Source organism: Onthophagus taurus, chromosome 6, assembly GCF_036711975.1.
Source record: "Onthophagus taurus isolate NC chromosome 6, IU_Otau_3.0, whole genome shotgun sequence".
Taxonomy (NCBI): domain Eukaryota; kingdom Metazoa; phylum Arthropoda; class Insecta; order Coleoptera; family Scarabaeidae; genus Onthophagus; species Onthophagus taurus.
This window is the reverse complement of record NC_091971.1, coordinates 14,651,730-14,670,970: the sequence shown is the minus strand read 5'-3', so window position 1 is coordinate 14,670,970 and position 19,241 is coordinate 14,651,730. Positions and strand designations below refer to the sequence as shown.

Genomic DNA, 19,241 nt, shown 5'->3' with positions numbered 1-19,241 from the left:
AGAAGGGATGGTCGACCCGTTCGCGATCGTGAGACGTAGTCTCTAGTGTTTTTGTAGTTATTAATGACTCTCTGAATAGAGGAATGTGATCTGCCTACAGTTGCAAGAGAAAGGTGAAACTTGTGATTTTTAGAAAATTAGGATGGCCAGATTATTCCATATTTTTTTAGTTTTTTAAAACTATTATTATATTAAAGGTTGGGTTCACTGATTCAACAAAACCTGTCCGATATCACAACAACCGATATTTAAGGTTTTTCTAGTGAAAATAACAGCTGTTCTGAATTGTTTTAATTGTTGTAAGTACTAATTTTTAATATGAAACTTTAAAAGAACGAAAGCCGCAGTGATTAAATAAACATTTTAAGTACCTAGAACAACAAGAATAATTTAGAGCAACAAAAAATATGTGATTTTGCAAAATTAATGTCCGTGTTAAACGTATAACACATCTAGAACAATTTGAATCGGCAAAATTTGAGTTATTTTAGATTGTTCTATGTTTTTTAATTCTTATTGTGTAATATAAAACTGCTGACACAAGAATTACTGACTGAAACTTCCAAAAACTTTAATTTTCAAAGAGTAAAGTGCCCTTTAGAGCAGTGGTTCTCAAACTATGGTACGCGTACCACTGATGGTACGCGAGAAGTTCTCAAGTCTATTTCTGATGTTTCATGTTATGATAAAGTTCATTCATCACTTTTATTTAACCGATGTGTACATAAAACCCTTTTATTACATTAACCAATGACATCATCATCTCTTTCAACTCTCTCGTTAGGCTTATTAAACAATTCGTCCAAATCTGTCCGGTACAAAGTCCGCAAGAAATGACATCACAAATGCAGACAAATCAAAAAGGAAGTTTCTTTTTGTTTAATAACATTTGTGATCAAAGAAGATTTCAAAATAAACTATAAATAAAGATGGAAAGTTTAAGAACCAGAAAAATTTGGGTTGGTGCTATTACATTTTGTAGGTAGTTGTTGGTCGAGATCCATTAGCAATAAATCTCGTCCAATTTGCATCGAGGCGTCACGACGCGTTACTATAAATTGATAGTGCGTTAAATTCAAGACGAGTACTTTTGTTTTGAACCCGGCGCGAAGTTAGCAGTAACTGTCGGCGATAAATAAGCTTCTCTCGTCTTTTATTTTCCACCTGGTTCATGAATTATGCACTTCTGACTTGGCGGTGCCGATGTTTCTCGCTCAGAATCTACTCTATACGTATGTTGTTCTTGGATTACACACATGGTCAACAAACAAAACTTATTTCTTTTTAAACGTTTCATAGAATTTCTTTTTGAATAAAAAATAAAGATGTGAAAAAATTAATAACTTTTTTACTGTTAACTTTTACAGCTTTACATCAACTATAAACCCATCTGACGACCTCACACTCGATGAGCTTTAATAATAAAATTAAAAGAAAACTTAAAGATTTCTCTTAACTGAAAAAAATATTATTTAGGCTTTAGAAACATGGCTCATGAAACTTCATAAAACTCATCACAGCCAAAGTAAATAGAAAGTTTTTATGAAGATAAATATTATTGAACATGATATGATATGAACGTGTTAGAATTGGTTTTCACAATTGGAAATTAAGCGGAAATACCTATCTTGAATGAACTCAAATATGGTGTGCTGATTCTGTAATGGTGCACCTGTATCATTAATTTCGACTTCCGTGATATTTCATTTAGAAACATTAATTCTGCATTCTCATACACGCAGTACAACTTATACAATAGTAAACTTTTGATCAACTATTACTCCAAATTCTAACATTTTTCATGAGGCTTCAAACTCAAGAGCTGAATTATAAGTGTCTAACCTTCGGACTACTTCTTAGTCATCCTGATGACTAAGACGTACTTTGGACTTATTAATTGAACTTGTACGCAAAATCAAGTTTCTAATTGAAAAGATTCTAGAACTAAGCATAAACTGACGTTCTTGAATTAACTCAAGCTTATTTAATAGACGAGTTGCAGATTGAGTACCAGTTTCTGCAAATGTTAGCAACAAGTTTCATCCAAAAGTTCCAAAAAGTCCATTTTGTGCTCGAGATTATGAGTTGTCCTAAATTTTGGAATAATAAACTCGAATTTTTGAGTAAACTTAAGTGTATGTAAGAATCCAAGTCTATACTTTTTCAACAATATCTATTGATTAATCAGATCCATTTCCTCATCAAGGAAATGCATCAGATAGATAATGATTTATTATAGCGAATTTGACGATGCTGAATGATGCTGACGTTAAACTATAACATTCGCTAGTTGGATGCAAATAGTAATATTAAAATCACAACTTCTTCTAAATTCAAGAAACTTGACATGTTTAAACCAGTGGTGGAACAGATATCCGGCAACTATCCGGTATCCGACCTACCCGGCCTTTTTTTAAAATCCAGCCGGATACCGGATAGTTACAAAATATCCGGCTTTGGAAGGAATTAGTATCTCTTTTAGGTGTTGGACACTGCAGATAATAATCAAGTTCAACCCCAATAGGACTTTTTTCATTGAATACAACTTTATTTATGCCAGATTTATCATTAGCAACCTAATTGTAACAATCCTAATACAATATATAAAATCTCTTGTTGCAGTTTCGTCTAGCTTTCTTCTCTTCGTTTGTAATTCATCACATTCATTCCTAAAGGAACTGTCGCTGTTATCACTTTTGATTATTAATTAAAGTATCCTCTTTTTAATGCAACAAGCTGTTTTGAAAAATCACTTTTAGTTCTTGAGGAATAAATTTTGGAAATAATCGACAATTTTTTCGAATTTTGCAATTTTCGCCGCGTAAGTTTTAAAAATTCATATAAAATCCAGTGCTTGGAATATGAATATGAAAATTTCCCAAAGTGTTAATAAAAGTGTCCTCTTTCCAATGAACAAACTTTTGATAAAATTTTCGATGTTGCAATTTTCATCGATTATATTCAAAATTCGCTATAAAATTAATTTCTTGAAAGATCCTTATGGAAATATCACCAATTATTAATTAAAGTATCTTCTTTTTAATGCAAAAATCCGTTTTGAAAAATCACTTTCAGTTCTTGAGAAATAAATTTTTGAAATAATCGACCATTTTTTCAAATTTTGCTATTTTTGCCGACTAATTTTAATAATTCGTATAAAATCGATTTCGTGGAATATGAGCATGAAAATTTCCCAAAATGTTAATAAAAGTGTACTCTTTTCAATGAATTAACACGTTTTGAAAGATTACTTTTAGTTTTTGAGATAATAATATTTGAAGTTTTGATAAAATTTTCGATGTTGCAATTTTTATCGATAATTTTCAAAATTCGCTATAAAATTAATTACTTGAAGGATCTTTGTGAAAGTATCACCAATTTTTAATTAAAGTATCCTCTTTTTAGTGCAACAAGTCTTTTTGAAAAATCGCTTTTAGTTCTTGAGGAATAAATTTTTGAAATAATCGACAATTTTTTCGAATTTTGCAATTTTCGCTGATTAAAAATTTCGCTTTTCGCAAAATCACTATCCATTCCATCACTAGTTTAAACCAATACAAGCTTATGCTTGAAAATTCAAGTTTCACTCAAGTTTGTTTAAGAACCATATTGTATATTTAAATAATTCCAGAACTTGAAGCAACATTTGTGGTTCAGTCCAACCTAATCTTAAGTTTCTATGTGAACGGTGCTAAATTTGAAATAAAAAGACATAAAACGAAACGTGACTAAGCATTGCTACTTGCAGCTGATGACAGAAGGGAAACTTCGCATCACCCAATGTAACATGTTGACTGATTTTTAAAGAAGTGTATGGAAGATGTCAAAATCTTTTCATACAGCAGTATTACAATAAAGAAACTATATACAATACAAGAACTTAATTACGTCAATTTCTTAAGTATAATACAATAAGACAATAGCGCTACACAAAATGAAATTGAAAATGATTTACAATAATATATACAGATAACAGCTATTATAGCTTAATTGAAATGATGAGAAATGTAATAAAATTGTTTTTTTTGCATATTGCGCTTATGCAAATTGGTTGTAATTTAATATCTAATCATTTTCCATAATTAATTAATTAAAAAGGCAACTAATTAAGTTATATCAGTTCACATTATTCTCACAAATGATTACATGAATAAAATTTTATGTCTAATCTTTTTTTATGACAATCTAAATGCCAATTTATATAAAAAACGATGCTGTTTTGATGCAACAATCTTCTATATGACAAATTAAATATCATCTTAGTGTGCAAATAACTGATGTTCATTTAGAAGATTAACTACGAGTTGCAAAGCCGTTACGTAACATTTTAAATACATTTTTATTTCTTTAACGTATAATTCATTTATTTTTTGCGCATTATGAAAGTATTTTTTTGGTGCATTAATAACGCCCTTGAGGAAGCAAATTAACAATTAATTTCAAAAATTAACTTCTTGAAAACGTTTTACATTTTACTTGCAAGTTTGAGGTAATGATTAAATATTAATCCTGTCACTATCTTATTACTACAGTGAATTTAATTTAAAATGCTCTACTGCTCTAAATCGATTAAACGTCAAAATTGTTGATTTTCGAAAATTAACTCAATCATAATTCAAAAACAAAAAGCGATGGAAAAAAACTTTTTATACATAAAACCTTAGTAATGGACCATAAAGACTAGATCCATAAAAAAGATTGAACTCAATTATTACTATTTTTTATTTATAAGCTCTAAATCGATTAAACATTAAAATTGGTGATTTTCGAAAATTAACTCAATCATAACTCATAAACTAAAAGCGATGGGGAAATATTTTTTATACATAAAACCTTAGTAATGGGCCATAAAGACTAAATCCATAACAAGATTGAACCCAATTATTACTATTTTTTATTTATAAGCTCTAAATCGATTAAACATTAAAATTGTTGATTTTCGAAGATTAACTCAATCATAACTCATAAACTAAAAGCGATGGGGAAAAACTTTTTATACATAAAACCTTAGTAATGGGCGACAAAGACTAGATCCATAACAAGATTGAACCCCATTATTACCATTTTTTATTTATAAGCTCTAAATCGATTAAACATTAAAATAGTTGATTTTCGAAAATTAACTCAATCATAACTCATAAACTAAAAGCGATGGGGAAATATTTTTTATACATAAAACCTTAGTAATGGGCCATAAAGACTAGATCCATAACAAGATTGAACCCAATTGTTACCATTTTTTATTTATAAGCTCTAAATCGATTAAACATCAAAATTGTTGATTTTCGAAAATTAACTCAATTATAATTCAAAAACTAAAAGCGATAGGGAAATACTTTTTATACATAAAACCTTAGTAATGGGCCATAAAGACTAAATCCATAACAAGATTGAACCCAATTATTACTATTTTTTATTTATAAGCTCTAAATCGATTAAACATCAAAATTGTTGATTTTCGAAAATTAACTCAATTATAACTCAAAAACTAAAAGCGATGGGGAAATACTTTTTATACATAAAATCTTAGTAATGGGCGATAAAGACTAGATCCATAACAAAATTGAACCCAATTATTACCATTTTTTATTTATAAGCTCAAAATCGATTAAACATCAAAATTGTTGATTTTCGAAAATTAACTCAATCATAACTCAAAAACTAAAAGCGATGGAGAAAAACTTTTTATACATAAAACCTTAGTAATGGGCGATAAAGACTAGATCCATAACAAAATTGAACCCAATTATTACCATTTTTTATTTATAAGCTATAAATCGATTAAACATCAAAATTGTTGATTTTCGAAAATTAACTCAATTATAATTCAAAAACTAAAAGCGATGGGGAAATACTTTTTATACATAAAATCTTAGTAATGGTCCATAAAGACTAGATCCATAAAAAGATTGAACTGAATTATACCATTTTTTATTTATAAGCTCTAAATCAGTGGTGACCATAACGTCGATTGCCAAAAAAATCATGAATCTGAAATATCTATATCTGGGCCTCAGAGCAAAAAAAAAGGATGGTTACTTTAAACCCTTCGGTCGATCTTGGCAAGACATTTATATAAAGAGTCGATCTTGATCAAAAATTAGTGGACAACACTGATATATTGCGAGTTATATGAAATTCCTGAGTACGTATGTTAAATATAAAACATATAATATTAAATAATAACCTAACAACATAAATTAATAGGTTTTGTGGTATTTCGTAATGTTCTCAAAGTAATTTTCCGCTTTAATCATTCCTGATGACATGATAGTTGAAAGAAATGTTATTGTCATCAAGTAGATAAAAATTTCTTTTGTACAAGAAAAGAATTTCTTCAATTACCTAGAAGAATCCTTCCGTAATAACATAGACAAGTGGATTGTGATCAAATTGCGAAAACGTGACACTTCTCAAGACGAACTCTGGGTCATATCAGAAGCGAACGTGCTCCCGTACAAAGACGCGGGGCCAAGCCCGAGTATTCTCGACCTTGGTTGAAGCCAAAGAAGTGTTGACCTCGTTCGGGAGACTTAAAAAAAAAAACGAGACTTCGTACTTTATAACTAAACCGCAAGATAGAGACAAGCAAATTTTGAATTTTATGTTATACTAAAAAGAATTGAATTATAAAAAAAACGTTTTAGCGTAACAACCCGTTAAGTTAACTAACATTAAGTAACAACTACGTAATCACCCAGATGATTTAATGTTCACTGTTTGTACGGTGGCCCTAATTGCACGGTACGCACAGCAATTAATTCCTAGCAAAAGGTCAGTGAATAATTTCACCACGGCAAGCGTATAATTAATCAATTTACAAGAATTCTAATGAAGGTTCGAAATAAATCGAGTACTAAACCAACGAGATACTATATGCCACTAAGTTTCTTTTTTAAACAAGTTTTGCAAACTTTCTGATGTAGATGCAAGATATATTATACTTTTTGATATCTTTCCAAAGGCGTTTGCATCAGAGGGTGAAGGAACTGCAACCGGAATAGGTCAAAGGTCGAGCGGACGGCCATTAATACCAACGTCGAGAACAGACACTCGAAGAGGACCAGTCGAATGAAAAAGAACTTCGAGAAATGAAAAAAAACAAAAAAAGGAAATGCCAGATTCGCCTTTTCGAAACAGGAAGGGGAAATGAACGTGTATATGACGCGTAGATTCTTTCTTATTTTAGTAGATTCCGTCGACTCGAAACTCCATACACTTGAAATACAAGCAACCGCTGTTGTTTAAAAACTTTTTAAACAACCCGTCGTTTATCGACCTTTCCATTTTATTGCTTTTCCAACTAAAATATTTATTACCAACTGCATTTATTCGTTCAAAACCTCTTTAAATCAATAAATTATTCCCTCAATAAGTAGCTTTATGTAAGAAAAGAGATATTATTTTTCATTACTTCCTCTGTGTGTAATTTCAAACAACAACATAAGAATTATTGAATCAGAAACCTTAACCTTGCTCACGAACCTTGATATCTCGCGGCAAACGAACCGTTCATAATGGTGTGGAATTAAATGAAAAGGAAAAACGTAATCGTTTCAATCCGACCACCAGCAGGATGTGGAAATATTGATATCTTAACGAATAAAACCATAATCTTTTCTAATAAAACCAAAAAAACTTTAGTAGCATTTCGTATTCTTATCACGATCAATTAACCCCATGGGACCCTTACAATCTTGGACAATCTGTGGGGTTTGATGACAGCCCACACAAGTGTTACTTCGTTATTATAGAAAGGGTCTCGACATCCGGTATTCGATCGGAAAGTGGCAATTTATCTTATTTTGAAGGTTCAAAGATAATATCAGCATGAACGTACAAAACGATTCAGGTAGAGAAACTGGGCACTGAAAAAAATTGTGTTTCGTTTTTGGGATTAAAATTGAAGTAAGTGGTTTAATTTTATCGATTCTCGGAAGAATCGTTATGGATACGGCGCCCGAGGTCATCCAGTTGCATAATAATAAGGTGTAAACCCGTCCCAGGTTTTACACATAATTTTAAAATGAACCTTGTTTTAAATAACCTTACTAAAATGAAAATTTTAACATTCATGTAAAGACTGTAATTATTACAAAAAATTGAATAATTTAAAAATATTTTTTTAATGACATAATTTATATTATACTAGGTTTAATTTGGAAAGAAAAAACATTCATCATTTGGTATCATTAAAACTCAATTGTATCCGACACAAAAAGAAAAAATGTTAGCTGCCTAAGTTTACAATGGTTAACTCAATGACAAGTTCATGATGTGTTATTTTAGCAGAGTGAGAGAAGACCTACGAATGACCACGTTGTAACATTAAGAATTTCGACTGTATTTGTTACAACCAGCATTGTATATCTTAGTTGCTTCAGTTACAATATTTGTTGCAATTTTTGTTAAAACAATAAAGCCAAGGTCAATTGCGGCCGAGGCGTTACCACAGAATAACCAGAAGTGACAGTGGCAAATCAAATCTAACGCCATATTATAGCGGGTTACCAAGGTATGTTGCTATTGGTGGTAAAGATTTGGCGGGATACCGCTAATGTCACTTCTGGTTCACGTCTCTTAAGACGGCGAAACCCAAATGATTCTAGTTCTACTATATAATCTAATATACGTACTTTTCTAATACGTATATTTAACCTTTCAACTACTTCAATAAAAATATACAACAATCTAGCGCTTAAAAGCTAATTCTAAGTATAGTGGTAGTTCTAGTTATACACTTGCACTGTCACTAGAACTAACATTATACCTAGAACTAGAAACATTTGGGTTTAGCCGTACGTCTCTTAAGACAGCTAAACCCAAATAATTCTATACCTTTTCAAGCTCAAATTGGCACTAATCAGAATCAAAATGACATTAGTCAAAATCAAATTGGCAATGTCAATTTCAAAATGGCATTAGTCAAAATCAAATTGACAATAATCAAAATTAAAATGGCATTAGTCAATATCAAATTGACAATAATCAAAATTAAAATGGCATTAGTCAATATCAAATACAAGATACATCCATACAAGCCAGTTTTTAATCATGTTTTGGAAGTCGATATAGTTCTAGGTCTAGCACTGCATAACAATTAAAACTATAACTAACAGTAGACCTAGAACTAAAAACATTCGCGTTTAGCCGTGTGTCTTCAGACGCACGGCTAAACCCGTAACTTATCCAAATAAAATTCATAAGTTAATTTTATTTCCAAGAAATTTAAAGGATTTTATTTTGATTTTGTATTAAAAAAAATTTTTTAGAAATATTATGTATTTTAAGAAATAAAACCAAAACTCATTCCTATTTCCAACATATTTTAAATTTTTCCATCATTTTGTAATTATTTCAAGTACTGAAGATGAAACATTTGTTTCGAAACATGTTTACTTTTTGAAATAAATTAAGTATTTTTAATATTTCTCACAAAAAGTTTTTACTTTATCCTATTTTTATTATTTAATTTTTGAGAAATATGGAGAATTTCATCCCTTTCATATTGATCGATTACCTTTTCCATCCCTTTGAGGAGAAATGAAGTTAGGCTAATTGGTATGTATGCCTTGGGTCGGCGTTTGAACGCCTACCACCTTTAGATATGAAGACCACCTTTATTTTCCTCCATAGTGTGGGTATATAGCTGAGGTTGTAGCTAACTATATACAGAGATATTATTACTGGGAGCAAGTCTTCTAAGCCTTTTTGCAGACAAATAGGCAGAATTCCATCTCCTCCAGGCGATTTTAGGGGCTTGAAATTAGAAATAGCCCATCTTACTCTGTTGATGGATGGGTTATGTCCATTACTTCAGGGTCGGCATCTGCGTGGGGGCAGACTTTTGAGGAAGGGAAGTGTGTACTCAGTAGGAGCTCCAATGATTCCTTAGCATCCTCAGTGTATTTACCATCTTGTTTGCATAGGAGGCCTAGATCAGTGTTGTGATCTTTTGCCAAGATCTTATGCAGACGAGCAACTGTAGGCATATTGTCTATGCCTTCACAGAAGGCATAGACAAGACTATCTTTGCGGATAGCCAAGTTATATTCCGTTAGGACTTTCCTATAGAAGTCCCATGTTTGCTCGAGTCTGGAATGCCTGACTTTATTATATAGTCTTCTAACCATGACTCGCTATTTTTCAAGGTCCTTATTCCACCAAGGCACATTGAATTGTGCTCTTTTGTGTTTTATTGGACAGCTTGATTCATATGCACTATGTATGAGATTGTTTAGTTGAAAAAAAGCTATTTCAAGATCCTCTCTGCTGGATTACCTTTCAATAGAATATGTTTATTAGGCAAAACATGGTTTATTTAAATTGCAGTGTGGAAAATCTCATTGTTATGATAAACTAGCCGTTTGTTTTTAATGCTTGGTCTTATACGCAATCTTTTCGACAATCTGTTTGTCAAAGTAAGCTGTTAGATACACAACTAATAATTCTGACCAGTTAAGTCACGATGTACTACTTGTCCAAAAATTTACTTTTATTTGCTATTTTTAACTTTTTTATTTTTAACTATGCCTTTAAACGGCTCTATATCCGCACGCGAAAAGGACCGTTATTATAGTTAATTTTTTATTATGTCAATAGATTTCTGAGATATGATGTTCTGCGACTTTAAACATTTAGAATGTTTGGCATACTTTTTTCCAAAGTTTTATAGTAAGGCAATTTTTCTCAGATCTACTGTCCATCTCGATCCATAACCTCGATCAGGTTCAAAAAAGACATAGGGGTTTTGAGTTCTCTTGAAACCATTTATCCAACCTAATTATCCAGTTGAGTTCGTGGTGTTTGAGTAAATTACAAGTTTTGTTATCAATTTTTTGTACACTGAATAACCAACGGATGTCTCCATAAACATTAGTTAACCAGAACAAGGCTTCGTTAGAGTTTTCTGTAAACAGTTTATTGGATTGTATAACGTGAAGCCTTTAATGCTTGATTTTAATTTCTTTTAGCAACAACCCATAATTTCTAAGATTTCTTTCAAATTTACTGTATAAGCTAAATCACCGGTGGGAATGTATACCATTATGCAGTACTATTGCTTTTAATCTAGATATAGTGAACTCAATAAATAGTCTGTGCTTAGTTGGGTTGGATTGGTTAAATCAATGCCATCTCAACATACATGCATTGAAGTATTGAACGAAGGATTTAAAACAAAAAAATTTTCTTTTTGAAGCTAATAGGTCAATACTAAGAGTTGCTGCTACAACTACTTTCAGCTTGTACTTTTAGAAGATTTAGATTTCGAACTAAATCATTCAGTTCCTTTTGACTAAAGAGCAAAGGTTCAGGAGATTGAAAGCAATATTCTTCTACATGTTCAACATCTTCTCATTTACTTATCGTTGGGTCTGTTTTCATGTGTTACCAATTACAGACTGAAACAAGCACCACTTTATTATAGGGCACAGATAAATGAGTTTTGATGTGCTTGGCGTTTTCTTTTCACATACTCGGTTTAAGTAGTAGCAATAAGATTGTACAACGAAAATGTTATTCTTAACTAAATCAATGATTTATATCCTCCACACCAAAATTTATACTAATCGTATTCAATTATAATGATGTCAACCTTACCATATTAAAAAGACAATGTTGAAGTGTCTCTTCTTCACGGCCTCGGCTATAATCTCTCAACCGTAAGCATTAAATCTTCATGGCCTTGGATGCAAGTAACTATTTCTGAATAATTAGAGATTTCTGTAATGATAAATTATATTATTTAGACCTGGGATTTGTGAATGAACAAGAGATAGCAATAACTCAATTCGTTTAATTTATTGTAGTTCCTATTAGACTATTTATTGAATATTGAGTATTGAAAAATACATAAATAATAGCTTAACCTGGAGCTTTAAAAGATGCGGGTTATAAAATAACCTCTAATTACGTTTGTAAATCAACGTGTAAATACGACATTAAAGAATACTAAACATCTCGATCAAAATTGTTCAACCATAAACGATTTCTCTTTGCTGTAAGCGTAGTATTACATCGTCCCACCGAAATGGTAATAACAATTTACCATCAACTAATTATGCGCATTTAACGCCTCCGTATGATCGCAACCCAATGTAGGTAAGCGGAGATTTCCCAAATAGTCAAGTAACAACAATCAATCGCCAACAAACGAATCGCCACCCACTTTAAACCACATTCTCTTCTCCTACAATAATAAAAGAGAAAATGAAAAACAGAAAAAAATAATAGAAAAAGGTCAATAGAATGATCCGCCTTCAAACAGCTGTTGCTTTCAAAATGTCTTGTTGTTTGCGGAAGACTTTAAAGTTGGGCGCCGCTGCGCTCAAATGAAATTTAATTAGATTCAAACCAGTGGGCAAAATGATGAATGTTTTAAAGAGAACGACAACCAGAAGATGTGGGAAGCGTGGTCGCGTGTAATTGAGAGTCGATTACCTTCTTTGCGTTTAGCGTACGCGGGGGTCCACTTAGGATGCAAATCTTTCTTCCCTGTTCGGAATGTAGACGTGCAGTGGCCATTGTGTGTTGTTCCCGAAGACGACGGGATCTCGAAGTAAGTTATAACGTCGGAGATTTTATCTCCTAAAGGCACGGAATTTGCGTCCTAGATGAATGGAAACGAGTCTTCATCGATTGGTTTATCTCACGATTACCCTTTTTCCACATTGTATTTAAGATTTTTCTTCTTCTTATCATAGTTTTGCAAAGGAATGTAACCTTTTAATCTTCATCGTAAATTCACTTTTATTATACCGTTTATTCAAAGTGGGTTAAGTGTACTACAATAAAATCTAATCTAATATGAATTAGGCATTTTATTGAAATGTCCTTGTAGTCAACTCAATGAATTTAAGATTTCGAAAAATTCGTTGTTGTATACCGTGTATAGGTATTATTACTGTTTAAATCCGCTCCGTAATTCTCTGGTTATAAACGGAGTTTTATTTCCGGTGAGCTTTTTGCGAATCTCTGCTTCCACTACGCTAATCTCCAGTTTTAACCGTTGAAATTGAAGATACCGTGGGCAGTGAGGAACAATTTAACGAGGGCTGATGGTCGGAAGTTAAATCGGCTAGCGCACGGTTGGGAAACAAAATAATCCCTAAAAGCGCAGAGTACGGATCTGGGGTTTGTAACGGTCCAACGAAAACGCGCGCTTTGTTTGAGTTCTTTTTACGACAGAGTTTAATTTTGAAGGATTAAACTCTACCAAAAATAACCTTTTTTTGCAATCTATTATTTTTCTTTTTTTTGTTACAGGTTATTTTGGAAAGTATTTAAATAAATATAACGGATCTTACATTCCTCCTGGTTGGAGGGAATGGGGTGGATTAATTATGAACTCTAAATATTATAATTATTCGATAAATATGAATGGAAAGAAAATTAAACATGGGTTTGATTATCATAAGGTAAGTTTAATTTTTTTAAGTAGTCAGTTTCTAAGTAGTAGTGATTTTGCGAAAAACCGGATATCCAAGATACAAAATGAACTTTTTTGATGCTAATTTAACTAACGAAGCAACTCTAAAAAAAGGATACTTTAATTAATAAATGGTGATATTTCCACAAGGATCCTTCAAGAAATTAATTTTATAGCCAATTTTGAAAATTATCGATGAAAATTGCAACATCGAAAATTTTACCAAACCTCAAATATTGTTTTCTCAAAAACTAAAAGTTATTTTTAAAAACGTGTTGGTTCATTGGAAAAAGAACAGTTTTATTAACACTTTGGGAAATTTTCATACTCATATTCCAAGAAATGGATTTTATACGAATTTTCAAAACTTAATCGGTGAAAATTGCAAAATTCGAAAAAATTGTCGATTATTTCAAAAATTTATTTCTCAAAACTAAAAGGGATTTTTCAAAACGGCTTGTTACATTAAAAAGAGGATACTTTAATTAATAATTGGTGATATTTCCACAAGGATCTTTCAAGAAATTAATTTTATAGCCAAGTTTGAAAATTATCGATGAAAATTGCAACATCGAAAATTTTATCAAAACTTCAAATATTATTTTCTCAAAAACTAAAAGTTATTTTTCAAAACGGGTTGGTTCATTGGAAAAAGGACACTTTTAATAACATTTTGGAAAATATTCATACTCATATTCTTAGAAATGGATTTTATACGAATTTTTAAAACATAAACGGCGAAAATTGCAAAATTCGAAAAAAAATTTCGATCATTTCCAAAATTTATTTCTCAAAAACTAAAAGTGATTTTTCAAAACACCTTGTTGCATTAAAAAGAGAATACTTTAATTAATAATTGGTGATATTTCCACAAGGATCCTTCAAGAAATTAATTTAATAGCGAAATTTGAAAATTATCGATGAAAATTGCAACATCGAAAATGTTATCAAAACTTCAAATATTGTTTTCTCAAAAACTAAAAGTTATTTTTAAAAACGGGTTGGTGCATTGAAAAGAGGACACTTCAATTAACACTTGAGGAAATTTTCATATTCATATTCCTAGAAATGGATTTTATACGAATATATAAAACCTAATCGGCGAAAATTGCCAAATTCGAAAAAATTTGCGTTATTTCAAAAATTTATTTCTCAAAAACTAAAAGAGATTTTTCATATCGGCTTCTTACATTAAAAAGAGAATACTTAAATTAATAATTGGTGATATTTCCACAAGAATCCTTTAAGAAATTAATTTTATAGCGAATTTTGAAAATTATCGATGAAAATTGCAACATCGAAAATTTTATCAAAACTTCAAATATTGTTTTCTCAAAAACTAAAAGTTATTTTTCAAAACGGGTTGGTGCATTGAAAAGAGGACACTTCAATTAACACTTGAGGAAATTTTCATATTCATATTCCTAGAAATGGATTTTATACGAATATTTAAAACCTAATCGGCGAAAATTGCCAAATTCGAAAAAAAAATTCGATCATTTCCAAAATTTATTGCTCAAAAACTAAAAGTGATTTTTCAAAACGCCTTGTTGCATTAAAAAGAGGATACTTTAATTAATAAATGGTGATATTTCCACAAGGATCCTTCAAGAAATTAATTTTATAGCCAATTTCGAAAATTATCGATGAAAATTGCAACATCGAAAATTTTATCAAAACCTCAAATATTGTTTTCTCAAAAACTAAAAGTTATTTTTAAAAACGTGTTGGTTCATTGGAAAGAGAACAGTTTTATTAACATTTTGGGAAATTTTCATACTCATATTCCAAGAAGTGGATTTTATACGAATTTTTAAAACTTAATCGTCGAAAATTGCAAAATTCGAAAAAATTTGCGATATTTCAAAAATTTATTTCTCAAGAACTAAAAGTGATTTTTCAAAACGGCTCGTTACATTAAAAAGAGGATACTTTAATTAATAATTGGTGATATTTCCACAAGGATCTTTCAAGAAATTAATTTTATAACCAAGTTTGAAAATTATCGATGAAAATTGCAACATCGAAAATTTTATCAAAACTTCAAATATTGTTTTCTCAAAAACTAAAAGTTATTTTTCAAAACGGTTTGGTTCATTGAAAAGAGGACACTTCAATTAACACTTGGGGAAATTTTCATATTCATATTCCTAGAAATGGATTTTATACGAATTTTTAAAACCTAATCGGCGAAAATTGCAAAATTCGAAAAAAAATTTCGATCATTTCCAAAATTTATTTCTCAAAAACTAAAAGTGATTTTTCAAAACGCCTTGTTGCATTAAAAAGAGGATACTTTAATTAATAATTGGTGATATTTCCACAAGGATCCTTCAAGAAATTAATTTAATAGCGAAATTTGAAAATTATCGATGAAAATTGCAACATCGAAAATTTTATCAAAACCTCAAATATTGTTTTCTCAAAAACTAAAAGTTATTTTTCAAAACGGGTTGGTTCATTGGAAAGAGGACACATTTATTAACACTTTGGGAAATTTTCATACTCATATTCCAAGAAGTGGATTTTATACGAATTTTTAAAACCTAATCGGCGAAAATTGCAAAATTCGAAAAAAAATTTCGATCATTTCCAAAATTTATTTCTCAAAAACTAAAAGTGATTTTTCAAAACGCCTTGTTGCATTAAAAAGAGGATACTTTAATTAATAATTGGTGATATTTCCACAAGGATCCTTCAAGAAATTAATTTTATAGCGAAATTTGAAAATTATCGATGAAAATTGCAACATCGAAAATTTTATCAAAACCTCAAATATTGTTTTCTCAAAAACTAAAAGTTATTTTTCAAAACGGGTTGGTTCATTGGAAAGAGGACACATTTATTAACACTTTGGGAAATTTTCATACTCATATTCCAAGAAGTGGATTTTATACGAATTTTTAAAACTTAATCGTCGAAAATTGCAAAATTCGAAAAAATTTGCGATATTTCAAAAATTTATTTCTCAAGAACTAAAAGTGATTTTTCAAAACGGCTCGTTACATTAAAAAGAGGATACTTTAATTAATAATTGGTGATATTTCCACAAGGATCTTTCAAGAAATTAATTTTATAACCAAGTTTGAAAATTATCGATGAAAATTGCAACATCGAAAATTTTATCAAAACTTCAAATATTGTTTTCTCAAAAACTAAAAGTTATTTTTCAAAACGGTTTGGTTCATTGAAAAGAGGACACTTCAATTAACACTTGGGGAAATTTTCATATTCATATTCCTAGAAATGGATTTTATACGAATTTTTAAAACCTAATCGGCGAAAATTGCAAAATTCGAAAAAAAATTTCGATCATTTCCAAAATTTATTTCTCAAAAACTAAAAGTGATTTTTCAAAACGCCTTGTTGCATTAAAAAGAGGATACTTTAATTAATAATTGGTGATATTTCCACAAGGATCCTTCAAGAAATTAATTTAATAGCGAAATTTGAAAATTATCGATGAAAATTGCAACATCGAAAATTTTATCAAAACCTCAAATATTGTTTTCTCAAAAACTAAAAGTTATTTTTCAAAACGGGTTGGTTCATTGGAAAGAGGACACATTTATTAACACTTTGGGAAATTTTCATACTCATATTCCAAGAAGTGGATTTTATACGAATTTTTAAAACTTAATCGGCGAAAATTGCAAAATTCGAAAAAAAAAATTCGATCATTTCCAAAATTTATTTCTCAAAAACTAAAATTGATTTTTCAAAACGCCTTGTTGCATTAAAAAGAGGATACTTTAATTAATAATTGGTGATATTTCCACAAGGATCCTTCAAGAAATTAATTTTATAGCGAAATTTGAAAATTATCGATGAAAATTGCAACATCGAAAATGTTATCAAAACTTCAAATATTGTTTTCTCAAAAACTAAAAGTTATTTTTAAAAACGGGTTGGTGCATTGAAAAGAAGACACTTCAATTAACACTTGGGGAAATTTTCATATTCATATTCCTAGAAATGGATTTTATACGAATTTTTAAAACTTAATCGGCGAAAATTGCAAAATTCGAAAAAATTGGCGATATTTCAAAAATTTATTTCTCAAAAACTAAAAGCGATTTTTCAAAACGGCTTGTTGCATTAAAAAGAGGATACTTTAATTAATAATTGATGATATTTCCACAGGGATCCTTCAAGAAATTAATTTTATAGCAAAATTTTAAAATTATCGATGAAAATTGCAACATCGAAAATTTTATCAAAACTTCAAACATTGTTTTCTCAAAAACTAAAAGTTATTTTTAAAAACGTGTTGGTTCATTGGAAAGAGGACACTTTTATTAACACTTTGGGAAATTTTCAAACTCATATTCCACCACTACTAAGTAGTATACGTTTCTCAAAAAGTAAACAAAAATGCAAAATTATTAATTAAGAACAAAAAGTAAAATCTAAAATATTCATAACTTATTGCAATGGTTGATGGCAGTTATCCTCATTCATCACTATCATTAATCTATTCTTCGTTAATACTTCGAGGTCACTTTCAGACATTCGTCCGGCGCAATGTTGAAAGAAAAACGTTTACACCCCGAGGAGATTTGTTAATGAAATGTTAATGTTATTGCCATTTATTTCTGATTTCTTGTTACTTTTTTATACACCTCATTATAATAAACAAAGCGGTGATTAATATCACATGAGAGTTGAAGAGCCCGTTTAATAAATGAATCATTTTCTACAGAATGATTACCCAACTTTCTTCCCAATTTGAGTCCTTCGCGGATGATTTTTGCTGTAAATGCAACTGAATCAAATTCTTCATCAGAATCATTATCAACTACTATTTTTGCAAAATTTTTTTCAGTAAAATCGTCTTTAACTACATTTGGCTATAATTTCTTCCAACAGTAATTGAGGACTGGTTGCCAATCTGTTGTATCATGTAATCTTCTGAAGCCTTATAACAGAAAAGAATCATTATGCAATCTGATGCTTTATGACTATTAGTACCTTAAAATGGGGTGAAAATACCCCCGGGTATTTAACAACACTGTTGATATATATTTGGGACCGAAGGCTGCCGGAGCTGATTTTTTTGAGGTCATAAACCAGTGTGATAACTTGGTTCTATGTCGCGACGTACACCTAAGTTATCCTATTTAGACACGCAATACTGATTAACAAAGAGATATGAAAAAAACTACTTAAATTTATCCACTTTTGATGAAATTAATAACTTTATAATGTGCACAAATTTCAGATTTTTCACTGAAAGATGTATATGTATATGCATAACGGATACAACTACATACCTAATATTAAAAATCGTATAAACCAAACTGAGTCGTGTAAAAACAAAATAAAATATTTTTTTAAACCGTGTCAAAACGAAAATGTGTAAAAAAAGTACTATGTAAAACGAAGAATAGGTGTATTTATATTTTCATTGTTATATTATTAATAGCCAACACTGACAAAGAACTACTTTTAGAGGTAGAGTAGGTCAACATACGGTTGAGAACGTATCTAAAAATATTTTACGAAAATAATGTTATTTTTTTTAAAGTTATTGAGAATTTTGTTGTTATTATAAGTAGAAATTGATGTCAATGATGAACTTCGCAAGTTAAAGATGTACGTTCTAAATTTAGATTTTAAATTTAACACATCACACGAGTAATAAATAAAATAACAAGTAGTAAAATAATAACGTTAATAAACTTTGTACGCACATCTGTTATACGAGGTCGTAAATCCATTGATTTCGCTTAGCTGTTGCCCAGACCGTTAATTACTCAATATATCTCGATCTTGATAGATCTATCATTCAATCTAGCGACAGTATTATGTT

At 30.2% G+C, this 19,241-nt stretch overlaps 1 protein-coding gene across 2 annotated transcripts in view; it reads left to right on the top strand.

Moving 5' to 3' along the window:
• The window catches only part of LOC111419532 (Extracellular sulfatase Sulf1), a 115,218-nt gene that overhangs the window by 61,772 nt on the left and 34,205 nt on the right, over positions 1-19,241 (top strand). For both annotated transcript variants that reach the window (XM_023052355.2, XM_023052353.2), the window contains exon 3: positions 13,267-13,418. In XM_023052355.2, the coding sequence (XP_022908123.2) occupies positions 13,267-13,418 (152 nt within the window). The remainder of the gene's footprint in view (positions 1-13,266; positions 13,419-19,241) is intronic.